The 23,863-nt window shown below is 42.4% G+C and overlaps 1 protein-coding gene across 3 annotated transcripts in view; it reads left to right on the top strand.

Moving 5' to 3' along the window:
- The window catches only part of pnpla8 (patatin-like phospholipase domain containing 8), a 74,001-nt gene that overhangs the window by 8,333 nt on the left and 41,805 nt on the right, over positions 1-23,863 (top strand). Inside the window, exons 1-4 of one of the 3 annotated variants that reach the window (XM_078220222.1) lie at positions 4,322-4,500; positions 13,281-14,501; positions 19,026-19,175; positions 22,173-22,324. In XM_078220222.1, the coding sequence (XP_078076348.1) occupies positions 13,689-14,501; positions 19,026-19,175; positions 22,173-22,324 (1,115 nt within the window). In that variant the 5' untranslated portion in view covers positions 4,322-4,500; positions 13,281-13,688. Of the gene's footprint in view, positions 1-4,321; positions 4,501-10,540; positions 10,635-13,280; positions 14,502-19,025; positions 19,176-22,172; positions 22,325-23,863 lie in introns of those variants that run through there. The other 2 variants (XM_078220224.1, XM_078220223.1) reach the window with 2 other exon arrangements.

Here is a 23,863-nt window from a genome sequence, read left to right as displayed (position 1 = left end):
CACTCTTTGCTTTCTGTTAGTTAAACAATCCTCTATCCATGCTAATACATTACCCATAACACCGTGCACCTTTATCTTATGTAGCAGCTTTTGGTGCGGCACCTTGTCAAATGCCTTCTGAAAATCCAGGTACACCACATCCACAGGTTCCCCATTGTCCACTGCACATGTAATGTTCTCAAAGAATTCCACCAAATTAGTCAAAAATGATCTTCCCTTCATGAGCCCATGATGCGTCTTACCAATGGGACAATTTATATTCAGATGTCTCGTTATTGCTTCCTTGATGATAGATTTCTTCCCTGATGATATGCTACAACAATGCCCTAGGGCTGTGATGATTGTAGGTGCTCTACATTTGATGAATTGCTAACCCAGGTTCCTGTTTACTATTCAGGTGGATGTTAAAAGATACCATTGTTTGATTCAAAGAAGAGCAGGAAGATCTGGACAATACTCCTTTATCTACCAATATCGCCAAGAAAAAGATTAACTAAACTTTCCTTCATTGCTGTCTGCAAGATAATGTTTGCTGTTTTTGCCTATCTAATTACAATTACTGCATTCTAATGAGATTATTTCATGTGAGGAATTCTATTAATTTTTTTTATTGCTAAAACAGGCTGCTGAATAATCCAGAGACCCAGGGCAATGCTCTGGGGACCTGGGTTCAAATCTCATCATGGCAGATGTTGAAATTTTAATTCAATAAAAAATCTGTAATTAAAAATCTAATGGTGACCACGCAATCATTGTCGATTGTTGTAAAAACCCATATGGTTCACTAATGTCCTTTATGAAAGGAAATCTGCCATCCTTAACTGATCTAGCCTACATGTGACTCCAGAGCCACAGCAATGTGGTTTTGTGAAGGGGAGGTCATGTCTCACTAACTTGATCGAGTTTTTCGAGGAAGTGACGAAGATGATTGATGAGGGTAGGGCAGTGGATGTTGTCTACATGGACTTCAGTAAGGCCTTTGACAAGGTACCTCATGGCAGACTGGTGCAGAAGGTGAAGTTGCATGGGATCAGAAGTGAGCTGGTAAGGTGGATACAGAACTAGCTCAGTCATAGAGACAGAAGGTAGCAGTGGAAGGGTGCGTTTCTGAATGTGGCATCCTGGCTGTGACAGGTGGCATTCCTCAGGGTTCAGTGCTGGAACCTTTGCTGTTTGTAATATATATAAATGATTTGGAGGAAAATGTAACTGGATTGATTAGTAAGTTTGCAGACGACACAAAGGTTGGTGGATTTGCGGATAGCGATGAGAACTATCAAAGGATACAGCAGGATATAGATCGGTTGGAGGCTTGGGCAGAGAGATGGCAGATGAAGTTTAATCTGGACAAATGTGAGGTAACGCATTTTGGAAGGTCTAATACAGATAAGAAATATACAGTAAATGGCAGAACCCTTAAGAGTATTGATAGGGAGAAGGATCTGGGTTTACAGGTAGACAGGTCACTGAAAGTGGCAACGCAGGTGGAGAAGGTAGTCAAGAAGGCATACGGCATGCTTGCCTTCATCGACTGGGGCATTGAGTTTAGAAATTGGCAAGTCATGTTGCAGCTTTATAGAACCCTAGTTAGGCTGCACTTGGAATATAGTGTTCAATTCTGGTCGCCACACTACCAGAAAGATGTGGAGGCTTTGGAAAGGATTTACCAGGTTGTTGCCTGGTATGGAGGGCATTGGTATGAGGAGAGGTTGGAGAAACTTGGTTTGTTCTCACTGGACAATGGAGGTTGAGGGCGACCTGATAGAAGTCTACAAGATTATGAGGGGCATGGACAGAGTGAATAGTCAGAAGCTTTTTCCCAGGATGGAAGAGTCAACTACTAGGGGGCATAGCTTTAAGGTGTGAGGGGCAAGGTTTAAAGGAGATGTACGAGGCAAGTTTTTTACACAGAGGGTGGTCAGTACCTGGAACTCACTGCCGGGGGAGGTAATGGAAGCAGATACCATAGTGACTTTTAAGGGATGTCTTGACAAACACATGAATAGGATGGGAATAGAGGTCCCTGGAAGGGTAGGGGGTTTTAGTTCAGTCGGGCAACATGGTCGGTGCAGGCTTGGAGGGCTGAAGGGCCTGTTCCTGTGCTGTAATTTTCTTTGTTCTTTGACTCTTAAATACCCTCTGAAATAGCCAAGCAAGTTGAATCAAACCACGAAAACATCTCAAAGGAATGAAACCAGATGGACCACCTGGTGTTGACCTTGGCACTGGAAACAACCATGGCAAACTCAGCCCTGTCGACAATGCAAAGTCCTCCTTACTAACAATAGACTAGAGCCAAGATTGAGCGAGCTGTCCCGCAGGCTTGTCAAGAAACAGCCTGACAAATTCATCCCATGGAATAAACTTTGCAATGTCCCAGATATCATCATCACCATCTTTATGTTTTGTCTTGTCCCATTGATAGGACAGATCCTGTAGAGGTGTTGACACAGTGGTGTACAGTCAGGAGGGAGTTGCTCTGCGAGTCCTCTACATCAACTGTGGACCCCATGAAGTCTCATGGCATTAGGTCAAATATGGACAACAAAACCTCCTGCTGTGGAGACAAAGTTCCATCTTTAATTTAAGTCCCATTTTTCACCAATATCTGTCAGGTGTCCAGCTGACCAGTAATCTCCCCCACTCTTACCACCTGGCATTGACATATGCTGGAAGTATTTATAAGCTGATACTGAACCTCTTTAGCCATGTTGTGAACACACCTTCCTTGACCTTCAAGTCCCTGAGTGACACTTGAACCCAGACTTTCTGGCTCAAAGGCAGGGGCACTATCCACTGTGCCTCAAGACCCCTTTGATTTCTAAACTGCCAGGGAACAGCTTAAAGCTATTAAAGTGCTGGACTGAACTTCATATACTATTTCCAGAGAAATATCATTAAATCATCTTAACTAAAGCCTTGCATTGGCCATCTCACTCCTTATTAAAGTAGGAAATCCCACCAAACCTGTACAAACATCCAACAGGGGAGGTGATGATCTAGTGGTATTATCGCTAGACTATTAATCTAGAAATTCAGTTTATAGGGGCAGAATGGTGGCACAATGGTTAGCACTGCTGCCTCATAGCGCCAGAGACCAGGATTCAATTCCGACCTAGGGTGACTGTGTGGTGTTTGCACATTAAGACCATAAGACATAGGAGCGGAAGTAAGGCCATTCGGCCCATCGAGTCCACTCCACCATTCAATCATGGTTGATTTCAACTCCATTTACCCGCTCTCTCCCCATAGCCCTTAATTCCTCGAGAAATTCTCTGTGTCTGCGTGGGTTTCCTCATGGTGCTCCGGTTTCCTCCCACAGTCCAAAGATGTGCAGGTTAGGTGGATTGGCCATGCTAAATTGCCCCTTAGTATCAGGGGGATTAGCAGGGTAAATACGTGTGATTATGGGGATAGGGCCTGAGTGGGATTGTTGTCAGTGCAGACTTCATGGGCTAAATGGCCTTTTTGTGCACTGTAGGGATTCGATGATCCCATGATTCCAAAATTTAATCTGTCCAAATAGCTTCATACCTGCAAAGTTCCTTGTTGCTATTTAACTGAAAGTTGACATGTTCAGTATGATTATTAACAAAGATCTCTCAAGCACTTCCAAATCCCCTTGATAGATGACCAAAAATGTGCAGGTTAGGTGGATTGGCTATGCTAAATTGCCCCTTAGTGCCAGGGGGACTAACTAGGTAAATAGGTGGGCTTATGGGGATAGGGCCTGGGTAGGATTATGGTCGGTGCAGACTCGATGGGCTGAATAGCCTCCTTCTGCACTGTCGGGATTTTATCTAATATTTTGCCATATAAACTATGTGTACAAAATCCATCCAGTGGCAGGGAATATGAACTCTCATGTTTTGTCACTGTCTCTAGAGACAAAGGACGTTTAAAGTCCAATCTGACTCTGCTTCAAAACATCAAGGAGTCATCTTGAACTTTCCAGCTAACTTTGTTTGAGATGTTGTCAGACCGGCTGGATTTTCCAGCACATCCTGTTTCTGTCCCAATTAGAAAAGCTGGGATCCATTTGTTGACAAAGCTGTGTTTTCCCTCACCAATATGATTAGAAAACGAGGGAGGAGAAGGGCAGTACTATTCCCTGTGAGTGTTTTGAACTGACATCCAGCCAATTTGGACATCCACTGTCAGCATTGCAGTGTCCACACCTCTGACCGCCAGTAACCCCGGCACCGACATCACAGAGAACAGCTGGGCGGGGCTCAGCCTGCCTGCTGCCCTTTGATTGGAGGAGGCTGGCGGTGGCCTGCCGGGCCCAGCTAATGGGCGAGCTGCTCTGGAGGAGGGGGGCGGGGACAGTTAGTGATTGACAGATTCAGGCCCAGGCCCAAGTCCGCGGAGTGTCGCTCGCTCGCTCTCGGTGTCCGTGTGAGAGGGGCCGCAGCTTCCTCGGATGATAGAGTCTTGGCGGCCGGGCAGCTGCTAGCTGCCAGAGTCCGGTTAGGATGTCCGATGTGGCTCACCGGGCGGGTAAGCCTTTCCACCTCCGGTTAGCCCCCAGGCTGGGTCTGCTGCCCAGAGCTGGGCCTGCAGAGCTCCCTCGTCCTGTCAGTGCCCCCATCCTCAACCCAGTTATTCCCCCGTCCGTGGGAGCGCCCCTCTTGCATCTTTGTTTTGTCTTTGTTGACAGCTGTACAGGGCGTTGGTGAGAGCACATCTGGAGCAGTGTGTGCAGCTGTGCTCCACCTTCATCAAGAACAGCTTTGGAAGCTAAAAGCAAATTACTGCGGATGCTGGAATCTGAAACAAAAACAGAAAATGCTGGAAAATCTCAGCAGGTCTGACAGCATCTGTGAAGGGAGAATAGAGCCAACGTTTTGAGTCTGGATGACTCTTCGTCAGAACTAAGAGCAAAGAAAATTGGAAGAGATTTATACTGTGGTGGGGTTAGAGAGGGTTCATTCTACTGATAACTCGGATGGGGAAGTTATTGTAGAAAAGTATAGCACAGGAACAGGCCCTTTGGCCCACAATATTGTGCCAAGCATGATGCCAAATTAAACTGAGGGCAGCAGAGGCCATCTTTGCCCGTCACTTTGGAACAGCGTTCGCCTACCTTATGAGGAAAGGCTGGACAGGCTGGGCCTGTATCCATTGGAATTCAGAAGAACTGAGAGGTGATCTTATTGAAGCATAAGGTCCTGACGGGACATGACAAAGTAGATAGAATCATAGAATCCCGACAGTGCAGAAGGAGACTATTTGGCCCATTGAGCCTGCACCCCAGGCCCTATCCCCGTAAACCCACATATTTACCCAGATAATCCCCTTGACACTAAGGGGGAATTTAGCATAGCCAATAAACCTAACCTGCACATCTTTGGAGTGTGGGAAGAAACCCACATGGGAGAACGTGTAGTCTCCGCACGGACAGCGACCGAAGCGGGGAATCAAACTTGGGTTCCTGGTGCTGTGAGGCAGCAGTGTTAACCATTGTGCTACCATGCTGCCCCAGGCAAGGTTGTGACAATGTTTCCCCTTGTGGGACAGGTTAGAACTTGGGGGCACAGTTTAAAAATACGGGGTCTACCATTTAAGACCGGGATGACAATTTTATTTCTCTTGGAGAGTCATGTGTCTTTGGAACTCTCTCTTCTGCAAAGAGTAATGGAGATGGGGATTGAGTAATAATTTTAAGGTTGGGGTAGATAGATTTGGAAGTGAAAGGTTATTGTGGGTAGGCACAATGTGGAGTTGAGGTCACATTCCGATCAGCCACAAATTTATTGAATGGCAGAACAGGTTTGGGTTTTTTTTTAGAACAGAGAAGGCTGATGGGGGACCTGACTGTGGTGTATCAGGATATGACAGGTATGGATAGGAAGCAACTGTTCTTAGTTGAAGGGTCAGTAATGAGGGGGCTTAATTTTAAAGTGAGGAGCAGGAGGCTTAGAGGGGATTTGAGGAAAAATATTTTCATTAAGAGGGTGGTGGGAGTCTGGAATGCACTGCTTGATAGGGTAATACAAGCAAAAAACCTCAATCTTTAAAAGGAATGTGAATGAGCACTTGAAATATCGTAACATACAAGGCTATGGGCCAAGTGCTGGAAAGTGGGATTAGTGTAGATTTAGTGTCATTTTATCGGTGCAGACTCAATGGGCTGAAGCGCCTCTTCTGTACTGTATGACTCTGTGGTTTGAGGGTGTTAATTTGTATGCATGTGTTTCCCGTACAAGGCTTGGACCATCCCCATGTGCAAAGATAACCTCCCAGTTTCAACACAGTCCACCATCTCCTTAAAACCCAGCTCTCACCCTGCCATCCTAAATGAGTGGGAGAGGCTTATGGGCTCATTTGTTATTAAGGTTGAGGCCATCCATTCAGTGTCTCCTGTTGCATCTCCTCCTTCCAATTGTTCACCAAGCCAGACCCTTGTAAACTACCACCCTCGCGCCAATGTTTTCCAAAACATCTTTGCTGCAAATGCTTATTTAATTCTCTCTGGTTGGATTTTTGCCCCTACCACAGACTGGAAATGACTCTGATTATATTGACTGTTTCAAGTCAAATATGGTGCTTCTTTGGAACTGGTTTGAAATTCAGAACCAATTCAAAAGAAGAGCCATATTGGTAAGAAATAACTTTTTTCAGGAATAATTAAGTTATTTTGGACTCAAAACGTTGACTCTCTTTCTCCCCCTACTGATGTTTCTAAACCGACTGAGCTTTTCCAGCACTTTCTGTTTTTATTTCAAATTTCCAGTGCAGCAATATTTTGCTTTTATTTTATTCCCCTGTGACTATGATGCATTTTCCCTCTTTGTTATTCTCATTCCATCGGCAGTCTTTGACACAGTTGACCACAGGAGTCTGACCTCACTTGTGTTCTAGGCATGAGGGATTGCCGGGTAGTCACACAAGTGGGGTTGCCTACCTGATTTCCCTCATCCCATTCCCTGTTTGATTTGACGAGTGCTAAGATTCATTCTCATGTTCCAGTTGTCATGTTTGTCTTGTTTATTTATTAGTCACAAGTTAGGTTGATTGGCCATGCTAAAAATTGCCCTTGGTGTCCTGAGATGCGTAGGTTGGAGGGATTAGTGGGTAAATATGTAGGGATATGAGGGGTAGGGCCTGGGTGGGATTGTGGTCGGTGCAGACTCGATGGGCCGAATGACCTCTTTCTGTACTGTAGGGTTTCTATGATTTCTATGATTTCTATGAAGTAAGGCCTACATTAACACTGCAACGAAGTTACTGTGAAATTCTCCTAGTCACCACACTCTGGCGCCTGTTCGGGTCAACGCACCTAACCAGCACGTCTTTCAGATTGTGGGAGGAAACCGGAACACCCGGAGGAAACCCACGCAGACATGGGGAGAACGTGTAAACTCCACACAGACAGTGACCCAAGTTGGGAATCGAACCTGAGTCCCTGGTGCTGTGAGGCAGCAGTGCTAACCACTGTGCCCCCCATGTTAGTATGGTTCAGCTAACTTATCGAATACATCTCCAAGGAGTTAGCAGAAGTATATTTTGCTTTCTATAAGTTTTTGTTCTTGTTTTTATTTTGGGGATAATGTTTAAGTATAGGGTGTGTTACAAGTATTTCTAGTAACATTGGGAGGGCCAGTATATGAGAATAATTGCAGCATTCCATGCGAATGCATTGGTATGTACAATATGTTTCACACATTTGCTCGCATGCAACTTTATTGTTGATGTGCAGACAATGTATTGGAAACACTGATTTTTATAGTTTTAACTGCTATATCAGAAGTGTCTCCTTACTAAAGAGGATTTAATCTGTGGCAAGAGCTAAAGATGATAGCATTGGTCTTCCCAATGTTTAACTAGTGGGAATTATTTAAGACCAGATGTCAGGGAAGCAGTCTGAAGTCAGAGAGACCTTGGGGATTAAGCAAGGTGGTGGTGGGTTGGAGCATCAGAATATGCAGAAACTGATATTGCGTCTGTAGATGATATATAGATGGAGATGAGTCGGAAGTAAATGATAGATCCTAGAATGATTCCCAAGGTGAAATAGGGGAGATGCTTTGAGGAATATGATAAAAAGGAAATGCAATGAAACTAGTCATATAGTGAAATTGTTCTGCCTCCTACAGTAACTTGGTGTAAAGATTTTCAATTTATTTTGACTGATATTGTAGTACAAGCAAAATTTGCTGTTTTGAACATTTTCTTTCATATTCACAAAGCAGTTAATGCTCTCTTGTGAATGTCAGAATTTCTTCTATTTAAAATGATTCCCAATTTCAATTCCATTGATGATATAAGTCGATTCATGATTAATCTCCTGAAATGTCAGTATTTTGATTCGCCTTTATGAACCAATTGAGCTTTGTTCTCATAGTTCACTGATTACAGCTTTATGATAGCATAGCTTGTTCACATACCAATATTAGATGAAACATAGGTTTAATTGCTCACACACGACCCACTCGGTGATCAATAGAAGTATTATCTGAGCCATCCAGCATAAGTTCATAGGTTGTTTTTTATTCTTTCATGGCATGTGGGCATTGCTGTCTAGGTCAGTATTTATTGCCCTTGAGAAGGTGGTGGTGAACCACCTTATTGAACCCCTGCAGTTCACATGCTGTAGGTGCACCAACAGTGCTGTTTGGGAGGGAGTCCCAGGATTTTGACCCAGCGACAGTGAAGGAATGGCGATATAGTTCCAAGTCAGAATGGTGTGTGCCGTGGACGGGAGGTTACAGTGGTGGAATTCCCATGCATTTGCTGCCCATGTCCTTCTGGTAGGTAGAGTTCATGGGTTTAAAAGGTGCTATTGGCAAAGCCTTGGTGAGTTGTTGCAGTGCACCTTGTAGATAGTACACACTGCCACTATTCATGGTGGTGGAAGGAATGAATGTTTCAGATGGTGGATTAGATGCCAATCAAGTAGGTTGTTAAGCTGCTTGAGTGTTGTTGGAACTGCACTCAACCAGGCATGTGGAGAGTATTCCATCACTCTCCTGACCTGTGCCTTGTAGATGATGGACAGGCTTTGGGGAGTCAGGACTTACTGTAGGAGTCCCAGTTCTGATTTATATGGCTGTTCCAGTTTGTTTTCTGGTCAGTGGTAATCCTCAGGATTTGATAGTTGGAGATTCAGCGGTGATACTGCCCTTGAATGTCAAGGCCAGATGGTTGGATTCTTTCTTGTTGGAACTGGTCATTGCCTGGCACTTTTGTGGCATGAATGTTATTTGCCACTTGTCAGCCCAAGCCTGAATGTTGTTCTGGTCTTGCTGCAAGTGGACACGGACTGCTTCAGTATCGAGGAGATGCAAAGGGTGCTGAACATTAAGCAAACATCAGCGAACATCCCCACTTTTGATATTATTTTGGAGGCAAGGATATTGATGAAGCAATTGAAGATGGTTGAAACTAGGACACTACCCTGAGGAACTCCTGTAGCGATGTCCTGAAGCTGAGATGATTGACCTCCAGTCACCACAAGCATCTTTGTTTGTGCTAGGTGTGACTCCAACCAGTGGAGAGTTTTACCCCAGTTGCCATTGATTTCAGTTTTGCCAGGACTCCGTAATGTTACACTTGGTCAAATACTGCCTTGATGTCAAGGGCAGTCACACCCACGTCACCTCCTAGAGTTTAGCTCTTTTGTCCATATTTGGACCAAGGCTGTAATAAGATCAGGAGCTAAGTGGCCCAGCAGAGTCCAAAATGAGTGTCAGTGAGCAGTTTATTGATGAGTAAGTGATTCGTGATAGCATTGTCAATTTCACTTTCCATCACTTTGCTGAATAAATGAGAGTAGACTGATTGTAATTAGCTGGATTGGACTTGTCCTGCTTTTTGTGGACACAATGTACCTGGAAAATTTTCCACATTGCTGGGTAGATGCCAGAGTTGTAGCTGTACTGGAACAGCTTGGCTCGGGGCTCTGGAGCATGAGTCTTCGGTGCTATTGCTGGAATATTATCGGGGCCCATAGCCTTTCCAGTATCCAGTGCCTTTAGCCATTTCTTAATATGATGTTGAGCGAATTGAATTGTCTGAAGACTGGCATCTGTGACACTGGGAATCTCAGGAGGATCTGAGATGATTCACTCCCTCAGCACTTCTGGCTGAAGATGATTGCCAGTACTTCGGCCTTTTCTTTTGCACTGATGTGCTGGACATCTCCCTCATTCAGGATGAGAATATTTGTGGATGCTTCAGGTTGAATGAACAGTTAGTGCTTACTTGAATCAGGTAGCAGTTGAAACACAATTGATCTCAGTTCGAAATGATGAAGAGGTTGGACAGAGTTTCTCTGATTGCTCTCTCAGGGCACCTTTTGATGCGTGGTATCAGGCATGTCAACAGATGCCTGTTGCGGTCAGGTGATTCTGTCTGATCACCCGTGAAGGGGAGGGCCATTGTCTAGCAGAGGTTACTGACGGTGACTGATACTCATGGAACCGTAGCCCAGCAGCGGTCAAAATAGGGAAAATTCAAATTCGGCAGAGGAGGAAAAGTAAACCTTTTAAAGCTCACCCCAAGCATTTATTATTTTGCAGACTTGTTCCCTCCAGAATTATTAATTATCATTCAAAGTCACTCTGGTATTTCCCTGACATGAAGACCATAAAATTGATGCCTAATACATGAACTAAACATACTGGAAAATGGTTAGTCCATATCTGAAAAGACAAACATTAGTTTGCATTTGGGCCTGTCATTATTAGGTGTTCCAAATTGTACTGTTTGTTGACCTGCTCTGCACTACCAGTATTTTCTGTTCTCATTATATTTGGATTTCTATCGTTTGAGTTTTTATTCTGTAGCATGCTCCTGTTGTCATCATTCCATTTAGCATCAGGAATATGGAGAGCAAAACTCATCTCCATGCAGATGGGAAAAGGCCTCAGACTGGTATCACTAGGTTTATTTAGTGCATTAGTAGAGGTATGATTAAATTGTTTTGGTGCTCTTATTTTGTCACCAAGATCTTCTCACGATTATCCCCATCAGTGAAAAGATTTGCAGCATTTGTCTCATTCCATGTGTGTCTTTCATCAGAGAGTGGAAAACTTAAGTCTTGTATCTCAGAATTTATAATTGTGCTCTGGATGGTAATCAGGGTTCGAGTAGAGGTAATTTATAGACATCTTCTGCATCCAGCCTATATTGATGAAAATCTTACTGGCGGCGCTGATTATTTACATTCTGTACTCTCCGCTATGGTGCAGGTTGCAAGGTTGAACCTTGAATATGGAAGTCAGTCTTAGGAGGTTTTCCTATATTAATTTTGTAAGTTGCTGTTGTTAATTCATAACATAAAAGGAATATAATTTGAGCTGAGTTCTGTCAAGTAGTTGGAACTTTAAAACAATGTGTTGGCTCTCAACCTGTGAGAATTCTGGATCATAACCATAAAATCTGGAGTGCATGCAAAACTTAACCAATTTAGAAACTGGGTGGGAATGGGCACTTAAAAGAACACTTTTCTTAACTATACCATTATCAGAACACTGGTACCCATCATAAACTACAGTTTAACTCTCTCTTTCTTGGAAAGACGGAGGATGAGGGGAGACTTAATAGAGTTGTATAAAATTATGAAAGGCATAGATAGGGTGAACGGTGGGAAGCTTTTCCCCGGGTCGGTGGTGACGTTCACGAGGGGTCATAGGTTCAAGGTGAAGGGGGGGAGGTTTAACACAGATATCAGAAGGACATATTTTACTCAGAGGGTCGTGGGGGCCTGGAATGTGTTGCCGGGCAAGGTGGTGGAGGCGGACACACTGGGAACGTTTAAGACTTATCTAGACAGCTATATGAACGGAGTGGGAATGGAGGGATACAAAAGAGTGGTCTAGTTTGGACCAGGGAGCGGCGCGGGCTAATTGTTCTTTGTTTCTCGTTTCAAGGCTTCATTCTATGATCATCTTGCTGGTGCCAGTACAGAGTGAGACTGCGGATAGTTGGGAACCTGTCTCGGGGGCAGGGAATTCATATGGTGTTCGTGGAAGTGGAAATGACTAGGGTTGGGAAGCATTTTCCGATCAGGGCCAGTGTGATCTCCTGGACTTGTTTCGATCGCCTCAGGGGGTCGGAGAGGAATTTCCCTGATTTTTTTTCCCCATATTGGCCCTGGGGTTTTCACTCTGGGTTTCCGCCTCTCCCTGGAGATCACATGGTCTGGAATGGGGGGGTGGGGGTGAGTTAATAGGTTGTGATGAACAAAGCATCGTAGCTGTGAGGGACAGCTCGGTGGATAGGATATTAGTATGTAGATAGGCTGGAAAATTGGGCGGGGATCCTGGATTCAGGATTCAATCCTGGACCGGGGAGCGGCGCGGGCTTGGAGGGCCGAAGGGCCTGTTCCTGTGCTGTATTGTTCTTTGTTCTTGTTCTTGTTCTTCAGTGAGCAATCATTAACTAATGTTTGTTCTCAAGAATTATTCCCTTGGATTGCACAAAAAATTGAATTCATTTATTATTGTCACATGTATTGGGATTTGAGAAAAGTATTGTTTCTTGCACGCTATACAGACAAAACACACTGTTCACAGAGTACATGGGGAGAAGAAAAGGAGAGGGTGCAGAATATAGTGCTGCAGTCAAATTTCTAAGCGATTTTTAAAAGAGCCTTATTAGAAAGCTTAAAAGAATTAGTGTGCAGATTTAAGAGCATGGAACAAGAGTAAAAGATGGAATTAGAAGGTACCATCTTGTAGAAAGACATCATCAGTCCTCCTCCGTCTATAAGATGCCTTTTGTAACTATAACCATATGTCGAGAGTAGGGGACATTCACTGATGTTGGGAGGAAAAGTGATGGCCAGCCACCACATTCAGCAAGTAGGGAAATCTCTGCATGTCACTGAAATCACAGCAACAGTTGAGTGCATCGCTCTCATATTGTGTCAATGAGATAGTACCTTTCCATTCCTGAGTTGTGTCTAGAGAAAATACTTGGAGTTTTAGATATATGGCACAAAGTTCAGCCAATTCTAGTAATGGATATTGTCACTTAGTGGTGAGAGTATTTTGAGTGTCTTTGCTGCAAGTAGTGTAGTGATTTGTGTGATTTTCTTTTGTCCGCTTATTGGTACCAGCACACTTGAATTGATCTAATAATAGCATGGGAGAATAAACTCACACATTAAATTCCCTATTACAGAATAAGTTGAAAGCAATAATCCATGTGATTCTTTTGGCAATTTAAATTTGTTCCAATAATAAAGAGAATTCGTACTTTAAAACTATTCTGTTGATGTCAGTCGAGACTTATGAAAATAATTCACAGTTGATCTCTGTTTTATTTTTCAGAAACCGAGAAGAGAACTAGGTGACGTACCAAGCAAAGGATCGTTGTGGAGTTTGTGAAGCACTGCAGCATCCCAGTTATGCCTGAGTTTGAGTCTTGAAATGCAACCTGTATATTCCAAACAGCACAAAATCTTTCACTTAAGTTGCCATCCAAGAGGATTGTGCATTTGAGAATTACCGTACAGATAGATACTTTCACTCATTCTGGACCACTTCATCAAAGCAGGATACCGTCCAGTAAGAAAGGCCCAAGAAATCCTCATGCACATTCACTGAAAATGGATCGAACGAGGAGTAGCACTTATTGGTGATCCAGCTAACTTGAAAAAGCACACATTTATTTTGTAAACCTGCATTGTGCAGCAAAGTACCTCCCCTCCAAAGGGAACAACACCCTTGAGGCAGCGCATGTCTCGAATCAAGAGCACTTTAGACTCTGTGTCAAAAGCTGTCAGTAGTACACACACCGAGCTCATTGGAAAACTGGTACGATTGAAGCCCAGTCTAAGTATTTCAGCAAAAGTTTCAGAAACCCAGATAGAGGTGGCATGTGAAAGTCCAAGGAAAGAAACCGCTTCCAAGCCTGATAAAGTCCAGGATGGTTCGGATCTAAACCAGCTGACAAAAAATACCGTCCACTCAGTTTCCTCCTCGGTTATTGGCTTAGAATCTGAAGATAAATCTAAGGAACCATCCAGTACTAGTGCAATTGATAAAGAGAGTCTTTTCCATATCAGCTACATCACTACAAATTTTGGAGAAACATATAACTTTCTGGCAAACCATATCAATAGTTATTTTGGGCATGCAGGGCAAATGGATATAAAGAAGAATGATAAATTGCCTTTGTGTGACCCTGGGGCTGGAACAGATCCTACATGGACAGCATCAAAAGTTAGTGGAATTGATGAGCAAAAAATTGATGATTTAAGTAGTTGTGGTACTCATTCTGCTGAAGCCGGAGAATCTTCTTCAACTCCACCTACAAAAAAGAGTTTTGCTAACTTACTTTCATACCCAACAAACAGTGTCCAAGCGTTTGTGGATACCTGCTTTGGCAGTTTTGTTCCCAAGCTACGTATTGAATTGAAAGAGAATGTTGAAGTCAAGAAGAAAAAGCAAAAGGGCGTAAGTGCAGTCAAAGATGTCGAGCAAGCTAGTGAAAAAGAAACCAAGTCAGTGGATGATAAAGCCAAGCATTTGAATCTTCAGCGAGAAAAGGTAGAGTTGGGAAGTTGCTTCACTGCATCCATACAAAATGATCTGTTTTTGCATTAATACGTTGATAATGAAGAGTAAAGGTTGACTTGTCTTTGTTGTCATCGTCCTTTTGTAATTTTAATTTCCTAGTTTTCATAGAATCCTACAATGCAGAAGGCAGCCATTCAGCCCATCGAGTCTGCACTGACAACAATCCCACCCGGGTCCTATCCCGGCAGCCTCACACATTTACCTTCCTAGTCTCCCTGACACAAAGGGGCAATTTAGCATGGCCAATCCACCTAACCTGCAAATCTTGCAGGGAAGAAACCGGAGCACCCGGAGGAAACCCATGCAGACACAGGGAGAATATGCAAACTCCACATAGGCAGTGACCCAAGCCGAGAATTGAACCCAGGTCCCTGGCGCTGTGAGGCAGCAATGTTAATCACTGTGCCACCGTGCCACTCTTAAGGTTCTTGATGACCTTAATTATTATGATTTTTAACTTAACACGGCTTAACTTGTGAAGATGGTTTATGTATGAAGACTTCACCATTCGGTGATGTATTGACATATTTGGTTAACCAGGTGTCTGGAGTACTTGACAAGCAGACACTACATGCTGTCCTGTGCACATACTCCCAAACTCCCATGCACAACATTCACACATCACCTCAACTCCAAATGGAAATGTAGTCATAATTGTTATAAATTGAGAAGTATGGTTTTGAATTTTGGATGGACGAAAGATATGCGGAGCTTTGTTCAGTGGGTGGCACGCTCTGAATTAAGGGGTTGCGGGTTTGATCTTATCAAAGGTTACTCAAGTGTAGTGACAGCGAGCACAATATCGTCTTGAGGAGCTACCTTTCAGAGGAGAGGTTAAATTAACAATCTGTCTGGGTTTTTTTCCCCAATGGTTCAAGTGCATGTTAAAGAATCTAGGAAAGACAGAAGCATCTGAAGGTACCTTGACCCATGTTATACTTAACTGGACATTTACCCTATGGTTATTTATAGGACCTGATTATCATAGAATCCCTACAGTGCAGAAAGAAGCCATTTGGCCCAACGAGTCTGCACCAACCACAATCCCACCCAGTTCCTATTCCCATAACCCCACATATTTACTTTGCTAATCCCCTGACACTCGGGTCAATTTAATATGGCTAATCAACCTCTTTGGAGTGTGGGAGGAAACTGGAGCACCTGGAGGAAACAAATGCAGGCACTGGAAAAACGTGCCAACTCCACACAGACAGTGACCCGAGGCCAGAATAAAACCTGGGTCCCTGGCACTGTGAGGCAGCAGTGCTAACCACTGTGCCACCGTGCTGCCCCTGGTTGGCTTGACTAAATTAACATGTTTAGGTATTTGGACATGAGCAGCAATTGTTAACCTGCTTTCTCTTAAGTTTTCATTTTTGTTTTCTGCTTTCCCCACACTGTGTTGCTTATTTTTAAAGTGGAATTGAAAACTGACATTCAGTGAGCCAGCATAGGCATGATGGGGTGAATGGTCTCCTTCTGTGCTGTAAGATTCTATCATTCAAATGCTTATCCCTCAACCAACACTAACTTTTGTCTCATTGCTATTTGTGGACCTTGCTATGCACAGAATGTTTGCTGTATTTGCCTACACAAGAACGATAACTGCACAATGAATACTACATATCAAAAAACAGACTATTCACTTGTGTTCAGAATTTTGTCAGACTGGGTCAGTGGACCATTTTCATCTTTGGAAATGTTGTCAATTAAATACTTAGTGACAAAAGCTGTGATAGATCTGTACTATAACTTGATTGATAATTAGGCTAATTGGACTGGATAATTGGGTGTTCTTGGCACAGTTTCTTAGAGCAACTCATTCTAGCACCACTGGAGAGCAGGTTATACTAGATCTGGTAATGCACAATGAGACACGATTGATTAATGACCTCTCAATTATATAATTAGCAGTGTTCATAATATGATTGAACTTTTAGTGTGAGGAAGGAGTGGATCTCAGACTATTTGATTTTATTTTATTATTGTCGCACTGTATTGGTATACAGTGAAAAGTATTGTTTTTTGCATGCTATGCAGACGAAGCATACTGTTCATAGAGAAGGAAAGGAGAGAGTGCAGAATATAGTGTTACAGTCATAGCTAGGGTGTAGAGAAAGATCAATTTAGTGTGAGGTGGCAGCAGGCTGTTTTTGAGTCGGTTGGTACGTGACCTCGGACATTTGTATCTTTTTCCCGATGACTGCTTTTCCGAGACAGTGGGAAGTGTAGACAGACTCAACGGATGGGAGGCTGGTTTGAGTGATGGACTGGGCTTCATCCATGACTCTTTGTCGTTTCTTGTGATCTTGGGCAGAGCAGGAGCCATACCAAGCTGTGATACAACCAGAAATGATGCTTTCTATGGTGCATCTGTAAATGTTGGTGAGAGTTGTAGCTGACGTGCCAAATTTCCTTAGTCTTCTGAGAAAGTAGAGACGTTTTAAGTTTTAAACTTAAGTAAGGTCAATTATGAGGACTTGAGACAACAGTTGGCTAACGTGAACTGGGAAATTAGGTTGCGGGATGGGTCAGTAGATATGCAGTGGCAGATATTTAAGGAGATATTGCAAAGTACTCAGAAAAGGTAGAAGGAAAGACTCTAAGAGAAGAACGCACCATCAGAAGCCAACTAAGGGAGTTAAAGTTGATATCAAATTGAAAAAAAAAGTCCGCAAAGATGAGTGACAGGTTAGATTGGACAGAATGTAAAGAACAGCAAAGAATGTCGAAAAGATTAATAAGGAGGGAGAGATTAGAGTATGAGAGAAAGCTAGCGAGAAATATAAAAGCAGATGGTATAAGTATTTAAAAAGGAAAAGAGTGAGTGAATGTTGATCCTCTAGAGAGAGTCTGGAGAATTAATAATGTAAAATGAGAAAATGGTGGTTGAATTGAACAGATGTTTTGTGTCTGTCTTCGTTGCAGAGGACACAAATAACATCCCAGAAACAATTGTGCATCTGGAACTGAAAGGGAGGGAGGAACTTGAAATAATCACAAGCACCAATGAAAGGATACTGAGAAAATTAATAGAATTTAACGCTGACAAGTTCCCAGGCCCTTTTGAGCTTCATCCCAGATCTTAAATGAAGTGGCTGTTGAGATAGTTGATGCATTGGTTTTAATTTTACAAAATTCCCCAGATTCTGGAACGGTCCTATCAGATTGGAAAATAGCAAATGTAACTCCTTCAATCAAAATAGGAGGGAGACACAAAGCAGGAAACCATTGGCAATTCAGTTTAATGTTTATCATATAGAAGATGCTAGAATCTATTATTGAGGAAGTTATGGCAGGGCATTTAGAAAATCTCAATGCAGCAAGGCAGAGTCAATATAATTTTGTGGAAGAGATTTATTTGGAGTCCTTCAAAATTGCCAAATGATACAGAACTGAAAGATAGATGTGTATTTCTACCGGGTCAGCTTAATGGTTCAACAGGTTAAAAGCCAAGATGTTGTTTATGAAAAATATTTGTACCTTTTTATCCCAAGTGAAGATTAACCTTTTTAAAGAGCAGTCACCATTCTGACAAGCAGGTTAACCAGCTTGTGCACATGACAGTCCCACGAACAACAGTGAGGTAACTGATTAGTTAACCTGTTTAGTGATGGTGGATGGATAAATGCTAAGACTCATAGAATCTTATAGCACAGATATTTTGAGAAGAATAAAAATGAAAAGTAAGGACCTCCAAAACCGCAAGTTCTAGGTTCCAGTGTAAGCTGCATGCCTGGAGCTGCGATGTCATTGTGGCCCCCATTGAGTCTCAGCATTCATCATTCACCACTGTCAGGATCGGTACATCTGGGCCAATGTTTCCTCTCGTGGGGAAAGACATAATTAGAGACCATCAAGAAATCCATTAGGGATTCAGAAGAAACTTCTTCACCTGCTCCTCTTCTGAGGTACTGTGGGATTCCTGGGTCATAAAGCAGCCTGATGACACAAGAGATCTGTGATTGTCTCTTTGTATCCCCTGCATGGTTTTGACTTTCTTGTGCGTGGAGCACTCTTTTTGGTTCAGCGCTCAATTTACTTCATGTGTCTACTGATGCCCCTAAAATTATTCATTTTCACTCCAATCTTGACATTTCTCTATGAAATGTTTGATGCATATGTTTTTTTTCATCCAATATGCAGCACTGAATATATTAAGCTCTATTCTGCTATTAGAAAATGACTTGCCTAGCTCATTGTAGGACCTAGTTACATCTAGTTACTATCCCTCTAGTTTGGTATTGTCTACAAATTTGGTCTCTTTGTATTAATTCCTTGGTTGTGCCTTGATTTTCCAACATTATAGCTTGTGTAACAATATGGAACTTAGTCAAATTGTTTTTGAAACTCTTGCTTCGTCTGCACAGAGCTTTCTCCAAAAAGATCAAGCCACCAGGGAGAAACTGCACTTGTTGAAGTCCAAAAGAGTCGCAGTGACGCAATGCAAAGGTTTAATTTCTTTCATCGCTGCTTTATCGCTTCTCTGCCTAGATCATTGCCAAGTTCAGTGTGGATAACCGGACCAGAGCTCTAGTAAAGGCATTGCACAGAGCCTCTGATGTCAGAGTCTATATCAATCGAGTAGAAGAGCTAACTTACCATCTTCTGGAATTTCCTGAAAGTCGGGCTGTGGCTGTCAAGGTAACCGTGAGATTCAAGTTCTTGTCTATTTTTTCCTGAGTGAATTGATTGACATTTGCAATGTATTCATAACTCACCCCCCTCCCCCTTCCCCTCCAAAAATCACTCTGTTTTGCTCCACAGCATATCAGTCTAGGACTAAACATGAATCCATTTTCTAAAGCTGTCAAAGGAGCACTAATTGATCTCCAATGACATTTCACATGGGACATCAAGAAAGAATATTGTACTTTGTTCATGCTGGGTGTAGAGGGGCAATTGAATTTGCGTCAAGAGAGTTGGGTAGGATGTAGGAGTGTGGGAAACTGAGAGTGGATGGAATCCTTTCAGTGGGTGGGAGTTGCAGGGGCTGCCTCAACTTATATGTGCTATCAGTGGCTTGAGGCCTCACTAGAGTAGAATAGATATGGGAGGTTGCAGGACTTCCCATCTCCAAGTGATAGAGTATGTGTTTAATTCCAACAGTTGCTTGTAATGGGTCAGTGAATTGTGCCCTTGAAAGAACAGGGTTACAACAGGTTTCAGATACAAAAGGCTGAAATTCCATGCAGGAAGCTCCTTTGCAGGGCTTAGAAAGAGAGAGAGAAAGTGTTGGGGTAGAAGCATGGAGCTGTGTGGACCCGCAGCCGATGGTGAACGTTTTATTTTACAACTTTGTTGGTGAGAAAATGCTGCCCAAGGAATTAGCATTGTACTGCAAATGGGCCATCTGGAAATAGGGTTGAGAGAGTAGGCGGTGGACAGATGAGAAGGCCAGAGTCAGTGGGAATTGGACCATCCATGTCTAAAAATGTTTAAATGCAAAATATTAAGTTGATGTAGGTAGCAAATTGTAAAACGCACAAGACTTGAATTGAGAATAAAAATCAAATTAATATGAAGAATTCCAGGCTGGGGCAAGAATGTGAGAGGCTGACTGGTGGCTGCACAGAAGAGCCAAGAAACTTTGGCAGGGGATGTGAAAACCTTGCTCTGAGGAGGGAAATAAACAAAGTTAACATGATTTATGCATTTAAAATATATTTTAAAAATTGAAATGAATGTTTCACCTATTCTCTCAGCTGACAGAAATCCATTCGGGGCAGTAATGCGATTCAGTTCGAAGAGGACAGTGCTTTACAGTGTCACTCAGTGGCCAGAATGTGAAACTACAGATAGACCTAAATCTTAGATCGCCAGAGTAGTCACATTAATGACTAAAATGTCATACCTCACACTCATCTGTGTTTAAATTCATTTGCTGATTATTTGCCTAGTCTGCAAGCTTATTAATTATAGATTAATAAATATGTGTAATAGTGCAACTGCTGTCTCTTTTTAAAATGCATCAATACAATTTGTCTGGACCAGAGAAGGTTGATCAATGTATTTAATATTCCTTCTCGTATGTTAATGTAATTATATCATTTCTAATTTAATCTTCTGATAGTGTCCACCTGATCGCTCCCCCTGCCAAGTCCTGAAGAAAAGTAATTATTTAATATTTCTGCCATTTTGCTGTCACTTCTATCTATGTCAAAGTGACTCCTATTCCCATCCTGACTTTACTTTTATTCATCCGCCTGCAGAATATTAGATTATTTGTTTTATGTTCCTTGGTAAGTATCAATGGATTAAATAAATTGACAAAATTGTAAAGAATTACAAAATAAAAGAGCTGCTCAATCTATTCAAAATAAGCCTGCAGTTAAAATTGGGCTTTTAAAGCCTCGTTCAGCAAAAAGGTAAATTTTAGTTACAGTACACGAGGTGCTTAGGAGGCCTTGTGATGCAGTGGTTAGCATCCCTACCTTTTACAGAATATTGAAATTAGAGGTGCCAACCTTATGTTATAGTTCATATCTTTGAGACCCGTCTGATTTGATTTGCCGGTGATATTTCTGTGGGTTGAAGGAGCTAAGCAAAGGTTAATTGAAAATTTTTAATTTCAGTTTAGCTGAGGAAAAGATCAATTTCTATGGCCTTGTTCAAATGGATTGAGCACTCCAGACTTGCACTTCTGTACTGTGTACACTTTGTAGAAGCTTTCAAAACACAACATTTCATCACCAAAAGAGAACTCGATTTATTTTGCCTCCTTTCATTTTAGACGTTAGTGTGAGGCAATATAGGCTTCAGTGGTCAAATTTCTGCCAAGAGCAGGTAGGATGTTGGCTGTTGTGATTTAAGTGAGGCATGGAAGCTACTCAATCTATTCAAACTAGACCTGCAGTTAAAATTGGGAACTAGCTTTTAAAGCCTAGCTCAGCAAAAAAGTTAATTTTAATTACAGTATACTGGGTACAATGGCACTCACCTGATGTAGGAGCAGTGCTCCAAAAGCTCGTGCTACCAAATAAACCTGTTGGACTTTAACCTGGTGTTGTGAGACTACTTACTGTGCCTACCCCAGTCCAACGCCTGCAACTCCACATCATGGGTACAATGGAGGCCTTGTGATAGTGGGTAGCATCCTTGCCTCTAGGCCAGAAACTCCAGGTTCTAATTCCACCCCAGAAATTGATGGCTAAGGGAGGTGTGTTTATAACACCTTTATAGCAGCCAACAGGTCAAGTATCAACCTGCAAAATCCTTTCAACATGCCAGTGGTTGGTGGTAAGAGCAGGAGAGAGTTCTGGTCAGCCGCGCTTGATGTAGAGTGCCCCCCCACCAAAGCTATATGCTCCTGGTGACAGGCTAGCAACCTGTTCCAGGAAAAACTTGCTGCGGAAACAGATGGAAGTCTGCTTGTGCACCACTGGTTACAGAAAGTGCACCAACAACACTAGGTTCTGGTATTATACCTTGTAGAACCTATTCGATTACTTAAACACACAAGAGACTGTGGGCAGTTGTACTGAATATATATCTTGCCTTCCATTGCATTTTTCATTAATGTTTCACTTTTAATTTGGCAAGAATAGTTAGCTGTGCATTTTTATTTCGTTGAACATGAATTATAAATCCTATGATGAGCACTCTAAGCTTTTAAAATGATCTTGTTCTTCTTGAAAACAGGAGAAGCTAATTCCTTGTTTATTACGTCTGAGGCAAGCAAATGATGAAACCCTTCAGAATGCAGTCAGGGAGAGTCTGGCTTTGATTGGATATACAAACCCTATCAAAGGGCGTGGCATTAGAGTCTTGACTATAGATGGAGGAGGAACGAGGTAATTAAATTTCTGATTTTAATAAATGTTTCAAGTGAGGCATTTAAAATTGCATCAAGCTAGCCCTCCATCTACACACTGTCATCAATCAACATGCCATCTGACCACCAAATAGAGTCGATAGTTCCTAAGGTTTTTGCTGCTTTTTGCTTGGTCTCTTGGAAGCCCATCTGTGACTTTGATTTAACACTTGCCTTTTCTTTTAGAACAAAGAATAGTACAGCACAGGAACAGGCTTTTCGGCCCTCGAAGCCTGTGCCAATCATGATGCCTGCATGCCCAGATACCTCTGTATGTTAATGTTCCTAAGGGTTCTGTCATTTACAGCATAATTCGTACCTAAATTTGATCCTCCAAAATGCATCACCTCACATTTGTCCAGATTAAATGCTATCTGCCATTTCTGTGCCCAAGTGTCCAATCTATCTATAGCCTGTGTATCTTCTGACAATCCCCAGCACTATCAGTAACTCCATCAATCTTCGTGTCATCCGCAAACTTACTAATCAGACCCCCCCATATTTTCCTCCAGATCATTTATATATACTACAAGCAACAGAGGTCCCAGCACTGATCCCTGTGGAACGCTACTAGCTACAGAGATCCCTGCAGAACACTACTGGCTTATAGGAGGGTTGATTGTTACTTAGCTTTTGCTTGGTTCTTCCAAATTGAAGTGACTTTGCCATTACACAACATTATAAGTTAAAATCATTGTCAGTACACTGGGGAAGGAATCACAGATCACAGCAATGGAATAATGGTTTCTTAAGGATGCTCCATTGAAAGATGACTTCAACCCACTTAACAGATCATGTGGGTTGGTTGTCCAACATGTCTGCCAATCTGCGCAAATAGGCAAATTTCCTCAAAAACCTTATGGAGAGTGTGGACATCCACACTGATGCATTAGGAGTGCTGAAGTCAGATTTCCCAGGAAAGGGAATAAGGGATGAAGGTCCACTTGTTTGGAGCAAAATTAGGATCAGTTTCGCCTAAAGTTTAGAATTTTAGTGGATACTAAACGGGTAACAGCTTTGACAAAGGGTCGTCTGGACTCAACGTCAGCTCTTTTCTCTCCTTACAGATGCTGCCAGACCTGCTGAGATTTTCCAGCATTTTCTCTTTTGGTTTCAGATTCCAGCATTCGCAGTAATTTGCTTTTATGCAGGTCACAATAATCATTATTAGCTTTTCATAGAGTAACTGAGCAACATTTATTAGTAACAATCATATAGGTATTATCCTCCCTTTAGAAAGAACTGAAAGACTCACAACATACTTGGGGTTAGGGACTAAGCTTGCCTTCTGGTTAATAGAAACTTTCTAAGCCTTTACTGTGTAAATCTAATCCAGCAGATGCTTGTGGGAAGATTTCACACTCTTCAATTTAAACTGCAATACAGTCGCAAGAGAGGGAAATCTCTTTCTTCCAAACATCAGAGGCAAACACAAGCTGAAGGCACTCATTGCCCCTATTTCATAGCAAAATGATTTTTCAGTCTGTCTGTGAGATATAGGATGGGATTTTCTGGCCAT

The sequence above is a fragment of the Mustelus asterias genome, chromosome 9 (genome assembly GCF_964213995.1).
Source record: "Mustelus asterias chromosome 9, sMusAst1.hap1.1, whole genome shotgun sequence".
NCBI classification, from domain to species: domain Eukaryota; kingdom Metazoa; phylum Chordata; class Chondrichthyes; order Carcharhiniformes; family Triakidae; genus Mustelus; species Mustelus asterias.
This window is presented reverse-complemented; position numbering and strand designations above follow the sequence as displayed.